Source organism: Callithrix jacchus, chromosome 5, assembly GCF_049354715.1.
Source record: "Callithrix jacchus isolate 240 chromosome 5, calJac240_pri, whole genome shotgun sequence".
Lineage (NCBI taxonomy): Eukaryota > Metazoa > Chordata > Mammalia > Primates > Cebidae > Callithrix > Callithrix jacchus.
Genome location: NC_133506.1, coordinates 135,512,591 through 135,536,044, shown reverse-complemented (window position 1 = coordinate 135,536,044; position 23,454 = coordinate 135,512,591). Strand labels below are relative to the sequence as shown.

Sequence of the window (23,454 nt, the reverse complement as noted above, 5' to 3'; positions counted from 1 at the left end):
CCATTCTGTTCGGGTCCTGATGAACGCTGCGAGAGAGGCTGCGGGCTGGGTCGGGGGTTTCCTCCTGAGACTTTGGAGGCGGAGGTGACCGGGTTGCAGCTGGCGCGATTGCATCCCGGGCACCCTGGAGCCGCGGCTGGCTTTTCCCCCGTCCGTCCAAAGGGCCGGCGGCCGACCTTGGTGGGACGCGCGCGCCCTCTGCAGGTGGCGGCCTCGGCCCGGGTGGTCGGCGCCCACCCCTTCACCCCGGGGGGCCAGTGCCTTTCTGGTTCCGAACCCGAACAGAGAAAGCCCCATCTCTCCCCACCCAAAGTCACCGCTGGGCGCCCACTGCCACGGGCGCCCCCTCTGTGTCCTCCCTGAGGCTCGGCGCTCGAGCCACGAGAGCCGAGGCGAGGAAGGAGAGGTCCAGCCGCCCGGATCAGCGTTTTCACAGCCCCTCTGCACCCATCGCTCCTGGCGCCCTCCGGCAGGTCGCGCGGCCCTGGGGCCGGGCCCTGGAGCTGGGTGGGGCCCGTGGCAGCCCAGCCTATTCTTCTGCGGGGCGCTGGATTAGGCGATCACATCAGCAGCGCAGAAACTGACAAAGGCCGAGCAAGCGCGGCCCGGCACCCGTCTGGCGGAATCCCTGTAGAAATGGGCTGTCCCGAAATCGTGGCTCCCCATCGGGGCCGCGCCTGCTCCTGCTCGGCCAGCTTGCTCCTTCCTGGCGGTTCCAGCCCCTTTCTGCAGCTCTGATAAACCAGACGACAGGCCCGCTGGGGTCGCCCCTGCCCACTTTCTCCAAAACAAAACATCCAGAGTCTTCCGAAGGCAACAAAAGAGAACCTGCCAGCAGCAGCCTTCTCTGCAAGGCTGATTTCGAATTCGCAGGCCTTCCTAGAGCCGGCTAGTGCTGGGGTCACATTTCCATTTATAGTGGAACCCTCTCCTGAACCAAAAGATTCAGGCCTTGCCCCGAGTAGTTTTTCACCTTGTGGCCGCAGCATCTAGGCCCAGCTTCTCTCTTGACTTCAAAGAAGCTCTATTCTCCCTGGAGGCTGGAATTTATGAATAAATTCATGCTGAGGTTGGTGCAAGCCTTAAGGGCTCCAGGAAGGTTCTATAATAAGCAAATCACCTCTTTATTCAGGAGCCTTAGTTTAGGAGTTGCAGTAGCTGCTAACTCAGTGACTCCCCTGGAATTTTATGGCTGCATCCTTGTAAAGCATTAGCACAGACGGTGGCTTCGAGGGGTAGAGTGGCTTTCCGACACAGCATCTTTGGATACAGTGGGGGTGGGGAGAGGGAGAGTTTTGGTTTCCTTTGAGTCTCAGAGTGAGTTTATGTATCGCAGCATCCCCGACCGCCACCTAGCAGATGCCGGTGACACCGCCCCTGCCTCCCACCCCTGCATTGTGTTTCTTTTTCCTATTGAGTTTCTCAAACTCAGCACTACTGACATACTGGGAAGGATCATTTCTTTCTGTCATGAGGACTGACTGTCCTGTGCACCTCAGGACACTGGTACCTACCCACTAGATGCAGCACTCCTGGTACCTACCCACTAGTTGCCAGTGGCACCCACCCCACAGCGTGACAAGCAAGATCTCCAGATCTGCCAGGTGTCCCCTGGGATGCCAGATTGTTCCCTGTTGTGACCCGCTGGTATATGGACTCTTAAGCTCCCCCATCCCTTGCTTAGAAAAACATATTTTTCTGTACCCTCTGCAAGTGGCCAAACTTTTCCCAAAGTCTTTTTCTTTTGTTTTTTGAGACAGAGTTTTGCTCTTGTTGCCCAGGCTGGAGTGCAATGGCTCGATCTCGGCACACTGAAACCTCCTCCTCCTGGGTTTAAGTGATTCTTCTGCCTCAGCCTTCCAAGTAGCTGGGATTACGGGCATGCGCCACTACACCTGGCTAATGTATTTTTTAGTAGAAACGGGGTTTCACCATGTTGGTCAGGCTGGTCTCGAACTCCCAATCTCAGGTGATCCACCGGCCTCGGCCTCCCAAAGTGCTGGGATTACAGGTGTGAGCCACCACACCCTACTACTCTTTGATTTTTCTTTGCCACAAGTATTCAGCCCATGGCCAGATGAATTATTTTGCCTCGAGAAAGGAAAAGAGCAGAGTCGATTGTGCTTCCAGGGATCATTCATGATGTACACCAGGCCAAAAGTTTTTTTTTAAAAAAATTTATTGAAATACTAACAGTTAACAAAAGGACAAAAATCTTCTGACGCCATTTGCTGTGTTTCCCTGGCAAAATAAATTAACATCAGTCTAAAAAATGAAAAAACCTTGCAACCTATGCTAGTTTCCCAAAAATGCTAGAAAACCCACAGAATCATGAGATGCACTTGGGTAAAACCTGCTCATCTAGGCACTACCTGTCCCCAACTCCATTCCCTTTCCCCACACCATTAGGGGCCTTCTGGGGGAAGCATCTCCTTGAACTGGTTGATCCCAATTCAGTGTGGGCCCTGGGAGGCTGTCCTGTTTCAACACAGACCCTTTCCTAAGGCAGTAACACAGCTACTTTCGTTCTGAGAAAGCAAACAGCCATAGTTGAAAGCAATTAGAAGTGGCATACATGAATGATTTGGCTTTTTTTTTTTTAATTAAAAAACACAAATCAAGCCAGCGATTGGCTTTGGTTCAAAGCTTGATCCTCCCCCAAAGTCTCCCCTTAATGAAACGTCTCAGCCCAGAGCCCTCTCCAGCTAGATCAGAATTCCGAGTGTAACCAAAACAAGGAACACTCTTTTTGGTACAAAATATATACATAGAAAAATACGCCAACACCTGTAAGGAAGGCAGACTGGCCACTGCTTCCTGTTCAACACAGGAGCCAACAGGACGGGACTAACACACCACTCCACACACATACACACTGCCACCGTCGCTGTGGGACCTTCAGGAAAAAGCAACAATGCATCTTGTCAGATGTGCCAGATACCTAGACAGACAGACACACACAAATAGCAGCAAATAAAAATAGAAAAAGTCTACTTTTATTTATTGGTAAACATAAGACAACCAAGTTTGAGCATTTGGTGCAGCTCCCTGGTGGTGGCACTTGCCCTGCACACGTACACACACTCTTTAAGCACCAGAAAAAACACATAACACAGTAAGAAGGCAAAGTGGCTGGGAGTAACGTATCTGCAGATTCAAACTTTGGGACTGAAGTAGCTGGTAAACAGAAAGGCACCGATTCAGGGCCTGGAGACCTGGCTGCTGGGGAGGAGTCTGGTCAGTCCAGGCACCCAGCGAGACATCCTCATTTCTCCAACAACTCCTGGAAGCCGTCACCCTTGAAGGCCTAGAGAGCTGTCAGCCTGGCTCTGGAGCCTCGAAGGCAGCACTGTGTTGTGCAGGAAGGAGCCACAGACTTGGCTGTCTGGGGACAGGGAGGCTGGTGCCTGAGGCCCAACATGCCAGGATCCACTCCTCCTAGGTTGAGCAGGGAGCTGGAAAATCTCCTGTGGGAACAGCTCCTCCCCTTATTGCCTCCAGCTCCCGCCCAGCTGACTGGAACTCTCAGCCCTTCAACTTGCCGAGGTGGGCACCATTCCGGTGGCGGCCAACACAGCCACTGTGGGCTGGCCTTAGGTGGCATATGGATGGCCCTCAAAGAAGCCAAGGAAATGGGTCCCTCCCCAAAGGCACACTGTTGAGATCAATTTGGCTACACCAAGGCCACCTCTTCCTATTTGGCACGGTGAGGTACTAGGGGGGTCTTGCAGGACTGACCCCCTGAAACCAGAGCCCATTCTCCGAGTCTGGGCTGCTCTGTGGTCAGGCACTGGAATAGCCCCACACCTGCGGGCTGATTTCATCCAATCATAAGAAAAGAAAGTGACCACTCAATCCCTCTAACTTCTCTTTTTGGCTTCACAAAGGTCCAGTTGCCAGACTGCCTGCTGCTACCACCTCTGGGTTTCTCTGTCTCTGCCTAAGCTGCTCTCAGAACTGAAATCCTGATATTGGTCAGAAGCTATACAAGGCAGCTCCCATGTCACTACCTGGAATAGGCTCAAACTCTTGAGTTAACACAGCCTCAAGGCCAAGGCTGACAGATTTGGCGTTCTAAGGCCCTATACCAGGGGGGCTGCCCAGACTTCATCCAGCTTCCCAAATGATACAGGTATTTTCAGTTGAAGAGGAGCCAAACAGGGAACCCCTAACAGTGAGGGGGGATTGTCAGGGAGTGACATTCCTCAAGGAATGGCTCATCCACGTAGGCAGGACCCACAGCAAACACCTGCAGCACAGGCAGAGCCGGCATAAGGCGTATGGACTTGAAAGTGCTGGCCCTCCCATCGTCGCGGGACCAGTTAGGACCAAGTCAGTCCCTTAGCAGAAGTCAGTCCTGGGTGTGGAGGGAGGGGCTTGCCTGCCGAGGGTCCTGCCCATGGGACTCCTCTGGGCCTGAGCACCTCCATGTCAGGTTTTCCTTGGGACACTGAACTCTGGACTTTTTAGAAATGGAAGATGCTTCAGTGGACTCTGGGCAGGGGGTGGGTCTGGAAGGAGACTCAGGTCACATCCGTCCCTTCTCACTGGGACAGCAGGAGGATGGGCGGTGGCCACAGCTTGCCTCCTGCTCCAAAGTGTGGAGGCTCTTCAGGTGGAACCCACCCCCACCCCACCCATGCTGGCCTGTGTGGGGGCCACAGATGCTGCCCTAAACTGGGGCTAGATGGCTGCAAAACCTGTTAGGGCTCCTGTGCTCACTCTACACCAGCTGCCAGCCACTGTCCTTCACATCAAGGCCCTAGCCAGCCCCCAGCTGTCAGGGGATGGCTCCCCACCCTACCACTGCTGGCTCAGGCCATGCTAACTAGGCCTACCCCCACCCACCCCATGTCCCAAAAGCTGTCACCACGTGGAGGGAACACGAGTCCCATTGGCCTTGCCTCCCCACAACACTCTCCTGCCACCCAAGGCTGAAGGTGAGGTAGGCCACAAGCCCCCTCCTGATGCCCCAGACCCTGGGAGACGGGAGCAAAGCTGCAATTCAGTCTTGCAGGCCAGGGATGGGCAGTTCAAACCCAGCACTAATGCAGCCATGAAGAAGCCTGCTCTGTTCAAGACAGTCACCTTGAGCCACGGGTGCCATCACGTTTCCTGAGGCAGGAGGGGAGAGCAGAGGCCTACAGAGGTAGGAACCAGGCCAGCAAGGCAGGGTAGGGGCGGGGGAGAAGCCCCTTCCAAGCCTGCTCTTCAAGGAGACCACCTACTCCTCCTCCCGACCAAGACCCTTAAGGGGGCTTGGGCTGGGAGTCACTTAGCAAAACCCGAGACAGGGAAGGGGAGGTAAGACCGGGCAGCTGGTGGCGCGGGGGCTTCAGTAATGCCTCAGGTTGAAGAAGCCCACGCTGGTGGGAGACTCCTTCACTGTGACGGTGATGAGGTTGGCGGTGACGTCGGTGACAAAGACATGCTCGATGAGGCTGCGGGGGGGCTTCCAGTCCTGGCTGGTCTGAATGGACACTGACGGGTTCTGCCCAGTGCTGGGCGGTGAGGTGGAGTCAGGGTCGGAGTCAGAGCTGCTGCTCTCCTCGCCTGCGCTCATCTCGGGCAGCGCGGCTGCCTTTCGGGCTTCTCCGGGGGCCGAGCGGCTCTCCTGCCCACTGGGGGTGGCACTGCCCTTGACACAGTCCCTCTTGCTGGCAGGGGTAGGTGGCGCTGCTGCTCTGGAAGCCAGCTTCTCACTTTTGCTGGTGTCGGTGGGCATGGTGGCCCCACTGCCCCCGATGAGGCCACCTCCAGTGCCCTTCCCAGGGGCTGGGTTGGTGGCCGGGACACCCTTAGTGGCGGTGGTGTGGCGGGCGAGCAGACCCGCCCCAGGCATGCCATTCTTAACACTCTGTAAGTCTAAGATGTGGAAGCTCAGCTCCTGGGTGGAGGCTGGCTGGGGGCCTGGGCACCCAGCAGGGACCCTGCTGATGCCATGGGTGTGTGGGGGCCCCCCAGTGCTCCCTGCTTTCTGCTCGACAGCCCCGCTGCTGGGGGCCTTTGGGATTTTGCTTCCTGGAGGGCTCATTCCCAGCTCCCCTTTCTGCGTCCTCACCTTCAGGTCCAGCCCGAGGCTGCACTTGCTGGTGGCCTGGGCCTTGAGTGCCAACCTGCTGGCAGCCTGAGCCTGGCTCTGGGTCATGCGGTTCATGTAGTGCACGATGGAGCTCTGCCAGCTGATGCCACCGCGGCCGGGGCTGCTGGCCATGCCCTTCATCAAGCTGGCCAGGTTCTCTGGGGTGGCCATGGTGCTGGGGCTGCTGCAGGCCTCCTTGGCGTGGGCCTTCAGAGCTGCCAGGCCTGCCACGGGGGCGCTGAGTGGAGGTGGCAGCTTGCTGGCCGGGGCCCCCAGGTCCTTCCGGGCCGTCTTCAGCACCTTGGCCAGGCTCACGGGTCTCCGGGTCGCCTTCTGCTCTGGAGGCAGGGGCTTGCGGCCTCGTTTCTTCCGGATGGGGTCCTTCAGCTCGGGTTTGGCCACCAGGATCTGGGCCTTCTTCTGAGGCACTGGGTGGGTCTCACGGCCCCGGGGACCCCTCTTGGCATCTAAGTCACTGTCATCCTCTTCATCCGAGGAAGAGGAGGACGACGTGGAGGAAGAGGAGGAACTGCTGGACTTGGATTTGGATGGAGCATCGGGTTCCTAGAAAGATAAAGAAGTTGGCCGGGTGCAGTGGCTCACGCCTGAAATCCCAGCCCTTTGGGGGCTGAGGGAGGTGGATCACCTGAGGTCAGGAGTTCAGTTCAAGACCAGCTTGGCCAACATGGCTGAACCCCAGCTCTACTAAAAATACAAAAATTAGCTGAGTGTGGTGGCATGTGCCTGTAGTCCCAGATACTGTGGAGGCTGAGGCAGGAGAATTGCTTGAAACTGGGAGGTAGAGGCTGTGGTGAGCTGAGACTGCGTCACTGAACTCCAGCCTGGTGACAGAGTGAGACTATGTCAAAAAAAGAAAAAAGGAAAAAAAGATAAAGATGTCCCATCTCCACTGCCTGCTCCCAGGGTCCAGAGCAGCCAGCACCTCCTGTGGCTTTCAGACCAGAGAGGCAGTCAGGAAGGGGCAACCTCTCACCACACTCAGTTCCGTGAGAGGCAAAATTAAAGGTAGAATAAAGAGAAAAATAGGTGGCTCATAAAAACGAAGTCAGAGTAAGGACAGAGTCCACAGCAGAACACCCCGTCCACCATCAGCTTTCAAGGGGGACACAGATTTAAATCCGGGCTGCAGAGCAGACATTCAGAGGGAACTAACTGTATCCAGAGCATCACAGTTTGCAGGACTCACGAGGCTCCAGGTTGTATGAAGCAGCAGGCCCAGCTTTGCGGCCTAAACCAAGTGGGCGTCAGTATCCCCATTTCCCAGTCTGAGCCTCCCAGGACACAGGGAAACAAACCACTGCCCTCCTCGCCTTCTGGCCATCACCCTAAATATTAAATTTACAGCGTCAGCTCCAACACCGCCTCCCTACTGCCCGATTCTCCTGAATTCAACAGGAGTGATTTTTGTCAGACCTGGAGGGCCTCCGCTCCCCCCACAGCCATCAGTCGCTGCCTCGTGGCCCTCCTCAGTCAGCAGGGCTTCTGCAGCCCCGCCTTCCTGCTCAAAAGAAGATTTTCAAGACAAAAGTAAGGCTAGTAAAAACGTTCATTCAGGAAACCCTCCTGGAAAAGCGCGTTTGGTAAGTGACTGAGCCTGTGGCCACATCATGTGGAGGTCCAGGGACAGTGCTCGGAGGAGGGAATCAAAGACACATCCAGGACTGAGGCCAGCCCTCCTCCCCGCCCCTGTCCTGCCTCATCTGTCCTCAGGGGAGGGAGGGGCCGTGCTGTGGACCCCAGGGGTACAGGCATACCTGAGGCAGGATGAGCCCATAACTGTAGCGGGAGGGGTGACGGGACAGGGAGGGGTGACGGGACAGTCACAACAAGTATATCATCACCCCACATTGCCTCTGCCCTCCTGCAAGGCTCCTCCGGCACCCCCGGCTATTCAGTCAGCCCTGCCTCATCTGGCCACCTCGATTTAAGGTGCACTGAGAGGTTGGCATGGAGTAGCCCAAAATCTTGGGCTTGTGAGTCATATCCAGCTGGCAATCCACCAAGCACCTACTGTATGCACGAGCACCTACTATATGCACAATTCCTGTTCCTTTCTGTCCCCAGAGGACCCCCTGGAGTGAGAAGTGCTTGTGAGCAGCAGTTTGACCCTGCCATGCAGCAGAGGGCAGAGTCGCTTGCAGGACAGACTGGAGCAGAAGCAGGAAGGCCCTGAGAGGGGCGGGGAGGAACTCTCAGCCAGCTGGGGTCCCTGGCAGCAGAAACTGAGAGGCAGGAAGAAAAGAGGCTCCTGTCTTCCGAGTAGAGGGACAGACTGTTGACAGAAGTGCCACCCCCTTCCTGAGGGCCCCAAACCCTCCCTCTGCCTGCTCCCACCCCAAGGGGGTACTAGGAGGTGGGGTCAGCACACCAGACACAGACACCCACCTTGAGCTTGGTGCGCCGGCTGCAGGAGGACATGGCAGTGAGCTTCCTCGGCCGGCCTCTCGGCCTCTTGCCTCTCTTCCGGTTCTGCACCTCCTTCTCGTGTTCCCTGAAGGCACACCACTAGTTAACGGAAGAGAAGCCCTGTGCATACCCCCTCCACCCTATGGGACTCTATGGCTTGCAGCACCCTATTCCTGGGGGCCTGTAATAGCACATCTTGTTTGCTGGAAACATATCATCAATACCCAAGGCAGAGATCAGACCCCGTTCTTTGCACTAGGATCAGTAACCAGCCATCCCATTCCATTTGGGTAATGACAAGTTGAAGACAGAGCAATGCTGGGAAACCAGTGATCCCCGTTTTCTCTGACCTTCCTGCAGGAGCACTGCTGCGTGGAAATTCTAGCATATTCTAACTACAAGTGGCCTCACTGGACAAATGGTCCAACCTCCTAAATTCCAACAGGAGAATGAAGCCCAGGGCAGGGAGATACCACCCATCCCCTTGGCAGTTGCTTATGCATAGAACGCTCACCCGAGCAGGGAGCACCAGGGGCCCTCCAGCCCTTGTAGAGCCTGGCTGCCGGCGCACGGCTCTCCTTGTTTCCTTTGTGAAAATACCTGCCTATTTCTAAACTCTACTCTCGACGGGGATGACAGAGGTGCCGTGTTCTGAAGCACGCAGGGCTCAACGCATGCACCACCCACAGTACCCCCTGAAGAGCCTCAGCAGCTCCGGAGTCATGAAGAACTACGTAGAGCCTCCAGCCCCCAGAGAAAGCTTGTATTTCAGGCTACTCTCAAGGGAAAGGGCCCTGGTAATTACACTTGGCAAACATCATCCCACTGGGACCTGGAAGGCAACCTCTTAAACACAGATCTGATCAGTACCAGGCAAAGCTCACACTCCAATTAAGTGCTGGTCCTTAACCCGAAATCTCCTAAAAGGGCAATGGGGTGCTGCATGGGTCTCCTCTGCTGAAATATTAACCTGCACACTGAGTGCTGTGAGCTGCAAAGGCCACACCTCCAGCCCTGCTAATAACAAGCAGGTAACGGTCAGCTCCTAGTGCCCAGGGGGCATTTGGTATATGGAGATAGCCCAACAGCCACCCTCCCCATTTTCTTTCTTCCACGACGTAATCCAGGCCACCCATGGGTTTTAAACTTGTCTCAGGTACTCCTGCTGTTGTCTTCTCTGCTATAACCAAAACCAAGGGCAAGGGCACAATCTCTCTCAAGTTAGGACGCTGTCTCAGATGCAGAGAAATGTGCCAGCCTCTGAAGTGGGTCTAGTCATCCCCCCACCCCGAGGCTCAAGGGACCCAGAGAGGAACAGAAAACGGGCTGCCATTACAATTTTCCAAAGGGATTTCAGCAAGCACAGGCCGACCTTTTTTCTTTTCGCTTACCCTACCTTTATTTCCCCACTGTCATGTCCCCACTGGGAAGACCCAAAATGTCCTGCTACAGTGGAAAAAAGTGAATGCACCTTTTGCTACCAGAGAACAAACCTACCAGATGGACCCTGGTTGGGAAAGACTCCAACAAGCAATTCTTCTGCCTCTATCCACAAGGCAACTCCAGCCCGGGCAGCCGGGGGAGCCATCAGTGCAACGCCTCACGTCTTGCCATTGCTTAAGCAGCACTTCCTGGCTCTTCACGCTGCTGCCCTCTCGTCATTACCCCTTGCCCTCAAACATCTCAAGGAGGCCTTCCTCTCAACCCAAGCCTCCTACCTAACAACAGAAATGACATCTAGAATTACAGAAACAAGTCTGGTCCAACCCAGCCCCATGGAGCTACTCGGTACTGTATGCTCTGCAGTCCAGAGCAAAGTAAATGTTACGTTCTTGAGACAGACACAACAGGCACAACCTCGAGCTGTGTGTTCCAGCTCCCCCCTCTGAGCCTTCTCTTGCCTGATGGCACACGTGTGCAGGGCTGGAAGGACAGGCCTGCATTGTGGCAAACCTGCTATCTTGGATTTTTGTTAAAGCCATTTGTAAATTATTCAGCAGAAAAGGCTCAGAGAAGCTAACAATCTTTACCTGAAGCAACTAAAAAAGTTTTTACAAGTCTGGCTGTCAGAAAGATCAAAGCAGCACTCACTTAGGGTCTTATCGGGGATGGATACAGTTTGCCCGGGAACTTTTAGAGCCAGCCACAGAGATGACCCTGGAGACAATCTTGCTAAGGGACCTCAGACCACAGCCTCAGCTTCACCCTCCGGTCAGGCGGGCAGTGCCCAGCACGACTCTCCAATCAGCTACTGCCCCACCCCGCCCCCCACACGCCCTCCCAACTGTGCAGTCAGCGTCCTCACTTCTTCTGGAAGGCCAGGAGCAGCCTCGGGTCCAGGATGTTCTCCTCTGGCTCCCAGCTGTTATGTCTGCAAGGCAGAGGGCAGGGCAGCATGAGGCGCCAGGCTGATGACCGCGGCTTTGCAAAGCAGTCCGAGGCGGCCCGTCCTCACCGCTCCTCGACTCAGGCCGAGGGCACCATGGTACTTCTCAAAGTCCAAACCCAGGTTTTGGAGGCTGGCCACCCCCCACCAAGCCAGCACTAACCACAGACCCAAAGGGAAACTGCCGCTCCAACCCCCCAATTAAAACGAGGCCACAAGAGGACTCCCACAGTCTCTGCCTGGGAGAAAAACAAATCCCAATAAAATGCAAAGTTGCAGAGAGGGAATCCCCCAAACCCTGGCCCGGAGCCAGAGGAGGAAGGGAAGGCAGGTCCAGGATGCAGGGAGGGGCACAGGCGCCCAGCCCGAGATCCAGAACAATGTGGAGCGCGGGCCGGGGCACCTCGAGGGGAAGCGAAGAAAGAAGAGTGGGGTCTCGGGAGACGGGGCCGCGGGAGCAGCTGTGCAGAGCCAGAGCCCCTTCCGGGGACGCCAAATCCCCTCCCTTCCACTAAAAGAAAGAAAGAAAGAAAAAGAAACCCTACATCCATCAATAGGAAGCTCAGGTTACAGCGGGGAGAATCTGGCCAAGAGGAGGGGGGCTCGCGTTCCGCGCCTCCCTCCCGACCGGGGCAGGGGAGGGGTGAGCGTGGCGCGTGGGCCCTGGGCCGAGGGATTCCGGCGCTGGGGGCCGCCTAGCCCCGCACCCGCGGACTTGTAAACAAAGGGCAACCCCGGGCCGGGCGGCCCCCGCCCCCTCGGAGCCGGAGGAGTCCGCGGGGACACCACGAACTTCCCGCCCTGCCCGCGGGCGCCCCCAGGACCCCCGACGGCGCGGCCGAGGGGCTCCAGGTCGCCAGCCCTGGGCGAGGGGGTGGCAGGGCGGGCGCGGTGTCGCGGGGGACTCACTTGGAGGACCAGCCGCGCCACTTGACCAGGTACTCCAGCTTGCCCTGCGGGGAGAGAAGAGGGACCGTGAGCCTGGCTGGCGGCGGGCGGCTGGCGGCGGCGGGGGCCGGGCGGGCCGCACGCACCTTGCGGAGCCGCTTGCTCAGGATGCACTCGGCGGCGAAGACCTGCTCGCCTACGCTGCTCAGCTCCTCCATGCTGCCGCGCGCCCGCCCGACCGCGGCGCCCGCCGCCCGTGGCCCGCCCGCACCGCCGCGCGCCCAGCCGGCTGCACACAAAACACCGCCCCCGCCCGGCGCCGGCCCGCCCCGCGCACGCGCACCACCGCCCCGCGCTCGCGCCCCGGCCCGCCCCGCCCCCGCGCGCTGCCCAAATCCCGCGCGGACCAATCAGCGACGGGGGGCGGGCGCGGGGCGGGGCGGGGCGCGCATTGTCCGCGGCGGGCTGGGCCTCGCGCTCCCACTGAGGGTCCCGGGCGGGGGTGGGGGTGGGGGTGGGGGTGGGGGCGCGGGCGGGCCCCTGGCCGGGGGAGGAGGCGCCTCGGGGCTTCGGGCCTGTGGCGCCCACCGAGTCCCGCGTGGCCCCCAGGGCGCGCCCGGCTTTGCTTCCGACTCCGTTTTCCGGGCTAAAGGCCATTGTTCTGGCTCGAAGGGAGGGAAGCGGGACGGGGCGCGGCCTTCCAGGGGCGCTGCTCCGGGGCGCGCGGGGCCCCACCCTTCTTGAGCGGGCTTTTCCTGGTCGGTGGGGGGGGGTGTCTCCCTTTTTTGCAGGAGAGCAAAACGGGTCGGGGGCTGGGGAAGGAATGGAAGACGAAGTCCGGGGGAGGGGCCCGCAGACCCCAGCTGCCCAGGCTTTCTCCCCAAAGGCGAGAGAGGAACATGCATTAACTTAAACCACCAGGCACTTTGAGAAAGAAGTAATGCGAACTGCCCGGAGTTCTTATTAAACATCCAGGAAAAGTGGAACCCAGCCCCCGAGTTTTAGGGCACGAGTAGGGAGAAAGCCAGTTGCACCTTTTCTGAATTTGTTCCCCGGTTTTGATGAAATGGAAGGGGAAGGGGCGGTCTGCAGGGCTGTTCCTAACTTAGGACTAGGTCAGTAGTGGCCGGTCAGGGTTGGGAGGCAGGAGTCCATTGGATCAATGGTGCGCGGCAGAAAAGGGACCAGACCACGTTCTGGAAGTGGGGGTGTCCCCGTGTCCCCGCGTCCTCCCTCGGATCGTTGTCCGTGGGCTACCCTTTTATTCTGGTATTAAAATTCGAATTTCATGAACAACCACCCTTTAAGTTATTTACATTTTGAATCTGCAACTCAAACACGTAATGAAAGCGCTAGACCGGAGCCTCAGCTTCGTTGGTCTCAGTGCAATCTGACTCACTGAAAATTCACTCTATGGTTTTGTTGCTTCCTTGAACACAGCTGCAAAGTCCACTTTCTGTTGAGCAGATCCAAAAGTCGTTTGTTGTTGTAGGAGACTGAATGTAACTGTGATCATCAAAACCATATTTATAAAGGGTTCTGCAGGAGAAATGTGTTTTTTTGTTTTAACAGAAAGGCCTACTGTAAAAATACTGAACTGTAGGAACCCATCTGTCCGTCGATGTCGTGTTCTTCAGTTTATTTGGTTAAATAGGTTACTTTCATTTGATTTCCTGGCGAGAACGTGCAAATTCAGTTGTTTGCAAAAAAGGCAGGAGAAAGGGAAATTTGCTTGAGGGAAAGGTGTTTACTCGGGGCAGAGGCAGTAAAGAATCCTTGTGTTGGGATCAAACTGGCCTCTGGACTGAAGGGATCCGCTAACAGTCTCTCTCCACCGGCTCCTTTTGTATTGCTGTGTGGTAGAGCTTGTCAGTAAATTCTGGAGTTGAGGGCAAAGGTGTATTTATTGTAATCCTACAAATAGCTGGACCAGTTTCAACTCACGTTTCCTTGCAGAATTCATCTTGGGTCTAAGATTTTGCCCTGGAATCTTCCAGTTTCCTCTTTGACCCATGGTATGCTGGGATGCTTGCTTGATTTCTTTTTAAAGAAAAGAAGGCTTTGTAAAAGGAATTTTTTTTTTTTTTTTTTTTGCCTAAGGAATAAACTTGCTAGAATTTGGTGCTAGCACATCGAAAAAGAAATCAGTGTCCTGGGAGGTGTAACATGTATGTCATCTACCTAAATGCAAACACTCAGTTTGGGTAACATAATATTTAGGTAATTCATTTGGAGAAACAAATATGACAGATTTGGCCAGAATAAAATAATCAGATACATACTGTGAGGGTGTGATCCAAAATCACACCTATAATCCCAGCATTTTGGGAGGCTGAGGCAGGCAGATCATGAGGTCAGGAGATGGAGACCACCCTGACCAACATGGCGAAACCCCGTCTCTACTAAAAATACAAAAATTAGCTGAGCATGGTGGCATGTGCCTGTAATCCCAGCTACTGGGGAGGGTGAGGGAGGAGAATCACTTGAACCAGGGTGTCGGAGGTTGCCGTGAGCCGAGGTCGCGCCACTGTACTGGAGACAGAGTGAGACGCTGTCTCAAAAAAAAAATTGTATATGAGAATGTTTAAAACACATACAAAAAAGATATAAAAAATACAGACACGGGGGGACATTCAGAGAGTACAGACTTTGTTTAGTGCTGATTTTCTTTCTACGCAAGTGATAAGGACAAGTATTAACGCATTCATGTCTGAAATACTACTAAGAAAGCGTAAGTGTTTTCACGCTAGGCTTGTGAAAATTAAAGATACCGAAGCAAAGAATGACTTACTCTGAAGTCAATAGAAAGGTCAGGAATTGAGATCAATCCAGTGACCCTGGACTTGGCAGCTAAAACTAGATAGTGTTAGTTACTTCTTACAAATAGGTTTGCACCACTTTTAGGTTTTCTAAAAATACCGACTCCCTACCGCCATCAGCGGCGTTGGCTAAAAGGAGGAAACAGACACCACCGCCAGCCGATCTGCATGGGATGTACTCAGGATTTACAAGACGTCACACAATATTTCATATTTTGTGTAACAATTCGCCCCCAGCTCCTCTGCACATTGACAAGACTACTGTGTGACTTACAGGCTAGCTGCGTTAACATGATGCCATTTCTGTGTGTGTAGTAAGTAAATATTACATGTCCAGGACAGACGTGCTTTTGGATCAGAGCCCAAGTAAAAATAAGCACAGTTCAGGTGCTTGCAGGACTCCTCAAGCTTTCAGTTTGCCCAAGGACCCCTGGACACATGATGCAAATGTCCACCCCTGGATCCTGACCCAGGACACCCCAGAGGCAGCCCAGGGCTCTCAGCGTTTAGAACACTTCTTACAGAGGGCAGCCTGCCCAAGGCAGCGCTGTGCAGATGAGGCAGATTGGTACCAACTCTATCAGGTACAGGGCTATGGAGCCTGGTCCTGCCGTTTCCCGTGTTTGCCTGGGAGGGCAAATGGGCAGGCTGTTCTGGAAGTGGTGGAGAAAGCTGCTTTCCTGAGGCCTTCCAAGGTCAAAGGCTGGAGCAACCCCTTATGCTCCTGGGAGAACCCCCACCCTTGCCCCTCAGACCACCTAGTCCACTGCAGCCCGCCTAAAGACCGGCCCAGGCTGGAGCCCCCTGCCTCCCCACTGGATCCTGGAGGCAGGGGGTGGTTAAGGAACACAGTTACAGGAGGTGGGAAATGCACGATGGGCTCTTTATGATGATAGACTCCTTGCAGGAGGTCTCTGTTGCATGAAGCGTTTATTTTAAAGGGTGTCATTTATTAATTTCGCAATCAGATCAGTCTCTGCTTCCAGTTTTTTACTATTCAGTGTACCGATGAACATCGTTAACTTCCCGTGTGCAAAGTGCTGGCGTAGCTACAGAATAGCATGCATAGTGCCATATTAAAAAGCTGTGTCTTCTCTATGGGAGAAAGGTAAAAAAAAAGATACGTGGCTCTACTGTTTTGAGTTAGCTATTGCCAAATTGCCCTCTGAGGGTCTGCACTCATTCACACTCACACCCTGGGTCGATGGGGTTGGCTCTGTCCCCTCTTCTCAGTAGCCCTAGTAATTGCAAGTGATCCCGTGATGTCTGAGCGACCTTGATGCTCAGCTGGTCCGGCGGTTCAGCACACATGCCACCTTGGCTCTTTCCAAGGCCTTTGCCTGGTGCAGAATTGTTACAGTGCAAAACGGTTTATGAGTGTAATTTTCCAGTGTGAAATGCAATAGTTTCACAATTTAAAAAGTAACAGGCTGGGCGCAGTGGCTCACGCTTGTAATCCCAGCGCTTTGGGAGGCCAAGGCAGGTGAATCACAAGGTCAGGAGTTCAAGACCAGCCTGGCCAATATGGTGAAACCCCGTCTGTACTAAAAATACAAAAATTAGCCAGGCGTGGTGGCGGGCGCCTGTAATATCAACTCTGGACGCTGAGGCAGAGAATTGCTTGAACAGGGGAGACGGAGGTTGCAGTGAGCCAAGATTGCACCACTGCACTCCAGCCTGGGCGACTGAGCAAGACGCCGCCTCAAAAACAAAACAAAACAAAAAAACCCCATACACTTTAACTAAAGTCTAGGGGCGAAGCCTTGCTTAGAAACGATAGTTCAGGGATTCAGTGATGAGAAGAAGCACACCCCTCTTGAGTGTGCTAATCCTTCCTCCTCTCTCCTGGGGTGGCCTCAGCGTCCTCCATAAATCCTTTAGGGACGACCCACGGGTTTAAAGATTGGAGAACTGCATCGAAAGACCCCCTCTAAATCAAACGCTTGTTTCATTTCACCCCCTTCATCAGCCGAGTTACTTCTTGTCGGAAAGAGCCCAAACACAGAAATGTTGTTTAATGTACACACACAAAAAGGTCTTGCATCCTGCTGCTTTTTGGTGGGAGAGTGTAAAGATCTGCCCAAGAAATTCCTGTTCAGAAAACAGCCTGGCAACTCTCAGTGGTAGACGAGTTGCATTTGGCGTCAGGGAAGTTTAGAAGAAGGGACTGGGAAATCCTGTTTTATAGATGAGAAGAGGGCAGCCCAGAGCGCATCCAGGTTCCCTGGGTGAGTGAGGCTGTGAGGCTGGGCTCCCACCGGGGCAGGATGGCACCTTGCCAGTCAGGCTGTGCCTCCTCCACCACCTTTGGCCTTGGCGGCTGTCAACTCAGCTGGGAGAGAGGCATGCCCAGGTGACGAAATAAAAAGGTTCAGATGGATATATACTGAAAAGCCTTCCTCCTTCCCTGCCCCAGCACCCTCATTCCCCACTCTGCAGGCAGCAAATGCTGCCTCTTCCTAGGGTCCCTTCCAGAGAGGTGTGCCTATCCTAGCAAGGGCCCTGGGAACGTTTCTCAGAGCTGCCCTCCTTCTTTCTTTTTGTCACAAGTGTGGTGGCACACCACGGGCTGCTCTGTACTGGGCTATTTTTCTTAGCAATATGGTCGGAAGGTCACTCTCGGTCCAACAGAGAGACTTGCCTTCGTCCGCTGAACCTCCCCTTGCTGTTCTGTGGTGGGATGCCCCGTAGTTTCTGTACCCGACTGTGGTCGATGGATGCTGAGTTGTCTCCAGTGTTAGCTTTTGCTGCCATGAGTAGCATTTGTTAAAATTAAAAAAAAAAAAAAGTGGGCTGGACACAGTGGCTCACGCCTGTAATCCCAGCACTTTGGGAGGCTGAGGCAGGCGGATCATGAGATCAGGAGTTCCAGACCAGTCCGACCAACATGGTGAAACCCCATCTCTACTAAAAATACAAAAATTAGCTGGGCCTGGTGGTGTGCGCCTGTAATCCCAGCTACTCAGGAGGCTGGGTAGGAGAATCACTTGAAACTGGGAGGAGGAAGTTGCAGTGAGCCGAGATTGCACCACTGCACTCCAGCTTGGGTGACAGAATGAGACTCCGTCTCAAAAAAAAAAAGTTCCTATACAGAAACTTTTTTGAACTTTGAGAGAAGCAGGCCCCCAGCAGAAGCATCTATGGTGACTGCAGAAACAAAACACAATTTGAAAAAATGTTTATTTATTTTATTTTTTAAGACAGAGTGTCACTCTGTTGCCCAGGCTGGAGTGCAGTGCACCACCTTGGCTCACAGCAACTCTACCTCCCAGGTTCTTGTGATTCTCCTGCCTCAGCCCCCTGAGTAGCTGGGATTACAGGCCTGCACCACCACACCCGGCTAATTTTGTATTTTTTAGTACAGACAGGGGTCTTGCCATGTTGGCCAGGCTGGTCTTGAACTCCTGACCTCAGGTGATCCACCTGCCTTGGCCTTCCAAATTGCTGGGATTACAGGCAGGTGTGAGTCACTGCACCCAGCCATGATGCTAATATTTTTTTTGGAGACAGGGTCTTGCTCTGTTGCCCAGGCTGGAGTGCAGTGGTGTGATCATAGTTCACCACAACCTTGACCTCCTGGACTCGTGCAGTCCTCTTGCCTCAGTTTCCGAGGTAGCTGGGATTAAGATGTGTGCACTAGACCTGGCTAATTTTCTTACTTTAATTTTTGTAGAAATTAGGGGGTCTCACTATGTTGCCCAGGCTTGTCTTGAACTCCTGGGCTCAAAAGATCCTCCTGCCTTCACCTTCCAGAGGGCTGGATTTGCAGGTGTGAGCCATTGTGCACCAAAATGTTGTTAGTTTAACTCACAGGGCAGAGAAACATTCTTGGCAGCCTCAGCTTCTTTGGCCTGGCATGTCCTCTGTGTGTATTTGGAAAGAATGGGCTCCTGACGCTGGCAGGGATGGCCACTGTCTTTGAGGGATGCTTATAGGATATTCCTCCTTGAGGCGGAAGCCGTGTACTTTCTGTGTCCCTGCTACATCAGTAGGAAGGGCTGCCATTGACCACACATTCATGTTTCTTTTTTCTTTTCTTTTTTTTGAGACAGAGTCTCACTCTGTCAGCCAGGTTGGAGTGCAGTGGTGTGATCTCAGCTCACTGCAACCTCTGCTTCCTGGGTTCAAGCAATTCTCCTGCCCTAGCCTCCCAAATAGCTGGGATTACAAGCATGTGCCCCATGCCCAGCTTATTTTCATATTTTTAGTAGTACTTTTGCCTCATTGGCCAGGCTGGTCTCGAACTCCTGACTTCCAATGATCTGCTTGCCTCGGCCTCCCAACGTGCTAGGATTACTGGTGTGAGCCACTGTGCCCAGCCTCACATTCATATTTCTTTGGGTTCCGTACAGGTTGCATCCTGCACTCACTGCCTTTCAAGGCTCTGTCTTGTGTGAATGCTGCTCATGGGGACATGTGCACCCCAGGACGGCACATCTAAGCCTTCTGAAGCTGGGGAAGTAGGACAATGTTGTGAGATTGTATCCAGAGAGTAATTGGCGAGGGGAATTCAGGATTGAGGCGTGGTCATGAATCCTTCTCATGCTGCTCCTGCCAGTGCTGTGAGAGGCGGTGGAACAGGACATTTGCAGGATGCCCTGGAGGAGCAGCGCAGGTAGGAACTGGGCCAGCAACGATGACGAAGCACAGAGTCTGTAGTCGCAGGAGCTAAGGGAATGGCAAACGCATAAGCAGAGCCCCCAGCTCAGCAGAGAGCGCCAGGTGCTGCAGAGAAACAGAACCAATATATATCAATATCAGTATTCAAAGCTGGGCGTGGTGGCTCAAGCCTGTAATACCAGCACTTTGGGAGGCCAAGGCGGGTGGATCACGAGGTCAAGAGATCGAGACCATCCTGGTCAACATGGTGAAACCCTGTCTCTACTAAAAATACAAAAAATTAGCTGGGCATGGTGGCGTGTGCCTGTAATCCCAGCTACTCAGGAGGCTGAGGCAGGAGAATTGCCTGAACCCAGAAGGTGGAGGTTGCGGTGAGCCGAGATCGCGCCATTGCACTCCAGCCTGGGTAACAAGAGCGAAACTCCGTCTCAAAAAAAAAAATCAGTATTCAAAGAGATTTACTGCAAGGAACGGGCTGATGTGATGGTGGGGTCTGGAGAAGCAGGTTCCAAACTGCAGGGCAAGCCTTCCTCAGAGGCAGCGGGGACGCTCTCAGGCTGGAGCTGATGCAGCGGTCTGCAGGTGGAGTTTCTTTTTTTCAATGTATTGATCAGGCCCATCCAGATTATTCAGGGTAACCTGCTTCACCTCAAGTCACAGCAGAGATGGGATTTGCTTTTGCCTGAGTACCTGGGGGCTGTGGCCTAGCCAAGGGGACACCTCACCCTGACCCGTCATCCCTGGGCTCAGCTCCTCAGTGCTCCTGATGGTCGTGCCGGGGTCACTCATGTGGCTTCAGCTTGGCTGGGGCTGGATGGCCTGGGATGGTCTTTCTTGTGTGGCTAGTGCTTGCTGCTGGCTCTTGTCCTCGGGGGCTCCAGTGGAAGCTGAGGTCACATGTTTGCTGACATCCCAGGGGCCACAGCAAGTTGCCTGGAAGCCACGTGAAGTAAACTCCAACCTCTTGACCAGAGGAGTCGCAAATGAGTGACCACACAGGAACTGGAAGAATCCCCTCTCCAGAGGGTCAGATCAGAAAACAGCTCAGCAGCCGCTGAGCCCAGCACTGCTTGGATTGTGTTAAATTAGTGGTAGATTCTGAATTTCCTAGACTTGCAGGATGGGGCGCTGGCTATTCCCTTGGTGTATCTGCTGGGGCTGCCACAACAGAGTCCCATGGCCTGGGAGGCCTTTGGGGGCTCCCAGGGGTTAATTTTCTCACGGTTCTGGAGGCTGAGTCTTTTAGATGAAGACGTGGGCAGGGTTGGCCTCTTCTGAGCCCTCTTTCCTTGGCTGTAGATGGCGTCTTCTCCCTGCATCCTCATAGGGTCAGTTCCTCTGGGCACATCTGTGCCCTCATATCCTCTTCTGTTTTTTGAGACAGAGTCTTGCTCTGTTGCCCAGGCTGGAGTGCAGTGGTGCAATCTCAGCTCACTGCAACCTCCGCTTTCTGGGTTCAAGTGATTCCCCTGCCTCAGCCTCCCGAGCGGCTTGGATTACAGGCACATACCACTACACCTGGCTAATTTTTGTATTTTTTATAGAGACGGGGTTTCACCATGTTGGCCTGGCTGGTCTTGAATTCCTGAGCTCAAGTAATCAGCTGGTCTTGGCCTCCCAAAGGGCTGGGATTACAGGCTGAGCCACCACGCCTGTCCTTCATCTCCTCTTAAGGACGCCAGTCCTGTTGGGTTAGGGCTACACCAGTTGGGTTAGGGCCACACTCATTTTAACTTAATTGCCTCATTAAAGATCCTATCACGAAATGTAGTCCCTTGCTGAGCTGTTGGGAGTTAGGGCCTCAGCATCTGGATTTGGCGGTCCACAGGTTCTCAAGCTCCTGAGCTCAAGCGATCTGCCCGCCCCAGCCTGCCACAGTGCTGGGATTCCAGGCGTGAGCTACCATGCCCAGCCTCCAAGGTACATACTCTTTACAAAGCTAAGTGTAGAATAGTATTGTACTGGTTTTAGAGGGCAGCTGTGACAAATGACCACAAACTGGGTGGCCTAAAGCAGCAGAAATCCATTCTCTCAAAGTCGTAGAAGTCAGAGGTTTGAAAGCGAGGTGTGAGCAGGACCCTGCTCCCTCCGAAGACCTCAGGGATGCTCCTTCCTTGTCTTTTGGCTTCTGCAGGGGGTCACCTGCAGTCCTTGGTGCTCGTGGGTGCAGCGTAATTCCGTCCTCTGCCTCCTTGTTCACATGGCCTTCTGCCGTGTGTGTGTCTCAAATCTCCCTCTCCTTTATCTTCTAGACACCAGCCATTGGATTTAAGACCCAACCCAAATGCAGGACGATTTCCTCTAAAATCCTGAACTTAATCACAGCTGCCAAGATGCTGTATCCAAATAAGGCCCCATTCACAAGGACCAGTGCTGGGACTTGGCATCTCTCTTTTGGGAGGGATATTGTACCAGTAGATACGCTGCTGTTTCTGTGGTGCAAACAAAAGGGACTTGTATGCTGTTAGATGTATGCCTGTTTTCAAAGAGGAGACCTCAGATACCAACGGCAGTGGTTACTTTTTGAGGGCAATGAAGAGACGATTGATTTATGGATTTGTGAACTATTCACAGATTTTTACCTTCTGCACCTGTAACTTTACATAAAGTACCGCTTCCTGAGTTATCTAGGAAGCTGTTAAGCTCATGGATTACTTTGAGCCTCCCTCTTTTTTTTTTTTTGAGATGGAGTGTCGCTGTTGTTACCCAGGATGGAGTGCAATGGCGCGATCCCAGCGCACCGCAACCTCCGCCTCCTGGGTTCAAGACTTTGAGCCTCTTTACATTTTAATGTATTTTTAAAAAACGCTAACACATTTTATAAAGATTTCCTACAATAAAAATATTCAGGCCCTGCTCTTCTCTGAATATATGCTGATGATTTTATTTCTGAGATAAATTATGGAAGACTCAAATACAGAAGACCCTGGGTTTATGGACTGGAAGACATCAGTTCCCCGAAAATGCATCTAAGGATGAACATGATCCTCATCAAAATCTCCGCATCTGAAAACAAAGAAAGAAATGGAGAAGTTAATTCTAAAATCTACAGGGAAATGCAAAGAACCTGGAATTATCCAAACGATCTCTAAAAAGAACTGGGCTGGAGGACTCATATGACCTCGTTTCGGGACTTAACTATAAAGTTACATAGTCAGGGCACTATGACTTGGCGTAGAATACACAAACACTATTCATGGAACAGGAAAGAAAGTCCAGAAATGGACCCACATGAATATGGTTGTTTATTTATTTATTTATTTGAGGCGGAGTCTCTCTCTGTTGCCCAGGCTGGAGTGCAGTGGTGTGATCTTGGCTCACTGCAATCTCCACCTCCCAGGTTCAATCGATTCTCCTGCCTCAGCCTCCTGAGTAGCTGGGATTATAGGTGCATGCCACCACACCCAGCTAGTTATTATACTTTTAGTAGAGACAGGGTTTTACCATGTTGGCCAAGATGGTCTCAATCTCCTGACCTCATGATCTGCCCACCTTGGCCTCCCATAGTGCTGGGATTACAGGCATGAGCCACCACGCCCAGCCTGGTTATTTTATTTTTGACAAAAGAAAATCATCAGGGACAGAAAACTCTTTTCAACAAGTATTGTTGGACAGCTTGGTTAAAAAAAAAAAAAAAAAAAGACCCTTGGCCCCTAATTCATGTGACACATGGAAATTAATTTGAGCTGACTCAGACCTAAATGCAAAAGTGAAGATGATCAAGTTTCTGGAAGTAGATACAGTTTGAGGTGGGAGAACTTCTTGAAGCCAGGGGTGTGAAACCAGCCCGGGGAATAAAAAGTTTTTAAAAGTTAGCTGGTTGTGGTGGGGCAACCAGCTGTGGTAGTACCAGCTGCTTGGTAGGCTGAGGCAGGAGGAGGCTTGAGCCCAGAAGTCCAGGAGTTTGAGGCTGCAGTGAGCCACGATTGCACTACTTATTGCATTCCAGCCTGGATGACAGAGTGAGACCCTATTCCTAAAAAATAAAAATAAATAAAATAAAATAAATGGCCAAGTGCTGTGGCTCATGCTTGTAATCCCAGCACTTTGGGAGGCTGAGGTGGGCAGATCACTTGAGGCCAGGAGTTTGAGACTAGCCTGGCCAACATGGCGAAATGCCATCTCTATTAAAAATACAAAAATTAGCAGGGCGTGGTGGTGCATGTCTGTAATCCCAGCTACCTGGGGGACTAAGGCACAAGAATCATTTGAACCCAGGAGGCAGAGGATGC

The 23,454-nt window shown here is 53.4% G+C and overlaps 1 protein-coding gene across 2 annotated transcripts; it reads right to left on the bottom strand.

Annotated features, from left to right (window-relative positions):
• Window positions 1–2,974: 2,974 nt before the first annotated feature.
• Window positions 2,975–12,088, bottom strand: CBX2 (chromobox 2). Of its 2 annotated transcripts, XM_035301968.3 has the most exons (5): window positions 11,930–12,088; window positions 11,805–11,848; window positions 10,815–10,880; window positions 8,489–8,594; window positions 2,975–6,646 (listed from the first exon to the last, which is right to left on the bottom strand). In XM_035301968.3, exons 1-5 carry the CDS (start codon window positions 11,999–12,001, stop codon window positions 5,336–5,338), a joined length of 1,599 nt encoding a protein of 532 aa, XP_035157859.1. In that variant the 5' UTR covers window positions 12,002–12,088; the 3' UTR covers window positions 2,975–5,335. The 2 variants fall into 2 exon arrangements, with proteins under 2 accessions (XP_035157859.1, XP_035157860.1); XM_035301969.3 differs by lacking the exon at window positions 10,815–10,880.
• Between the last annotated feature and the right edge of the window lie 11,366 nt (window positions 12,089–23,454).

Excerpts from the sequence above, each read along its gene's own strand:
- CBX2 (XM_035301968.3), bottom strand. The coding sequence starts at position 12,001 with ATGGAGGAGCTGAGCAGCGTAGGCGAGCAGGTCTTCGCCGCCGAGTGC. Across the intron at positions 10,881-11,804 it reads TGGCGCGGCTGGTCCTCCAA|ACATAACAGCTGGGAGCCAG; the intron begins GTGAGTCCCCCG and ends TCTGCCTTGCAG. Across the intron at positions 6,647-8,488 it reads GCCGGCGCACCAAGCTCAAG|GAACCCGATGCTCCATCCAA; the intron begins GTGGGTGTCTGT and ends TTATCTTTCTAG.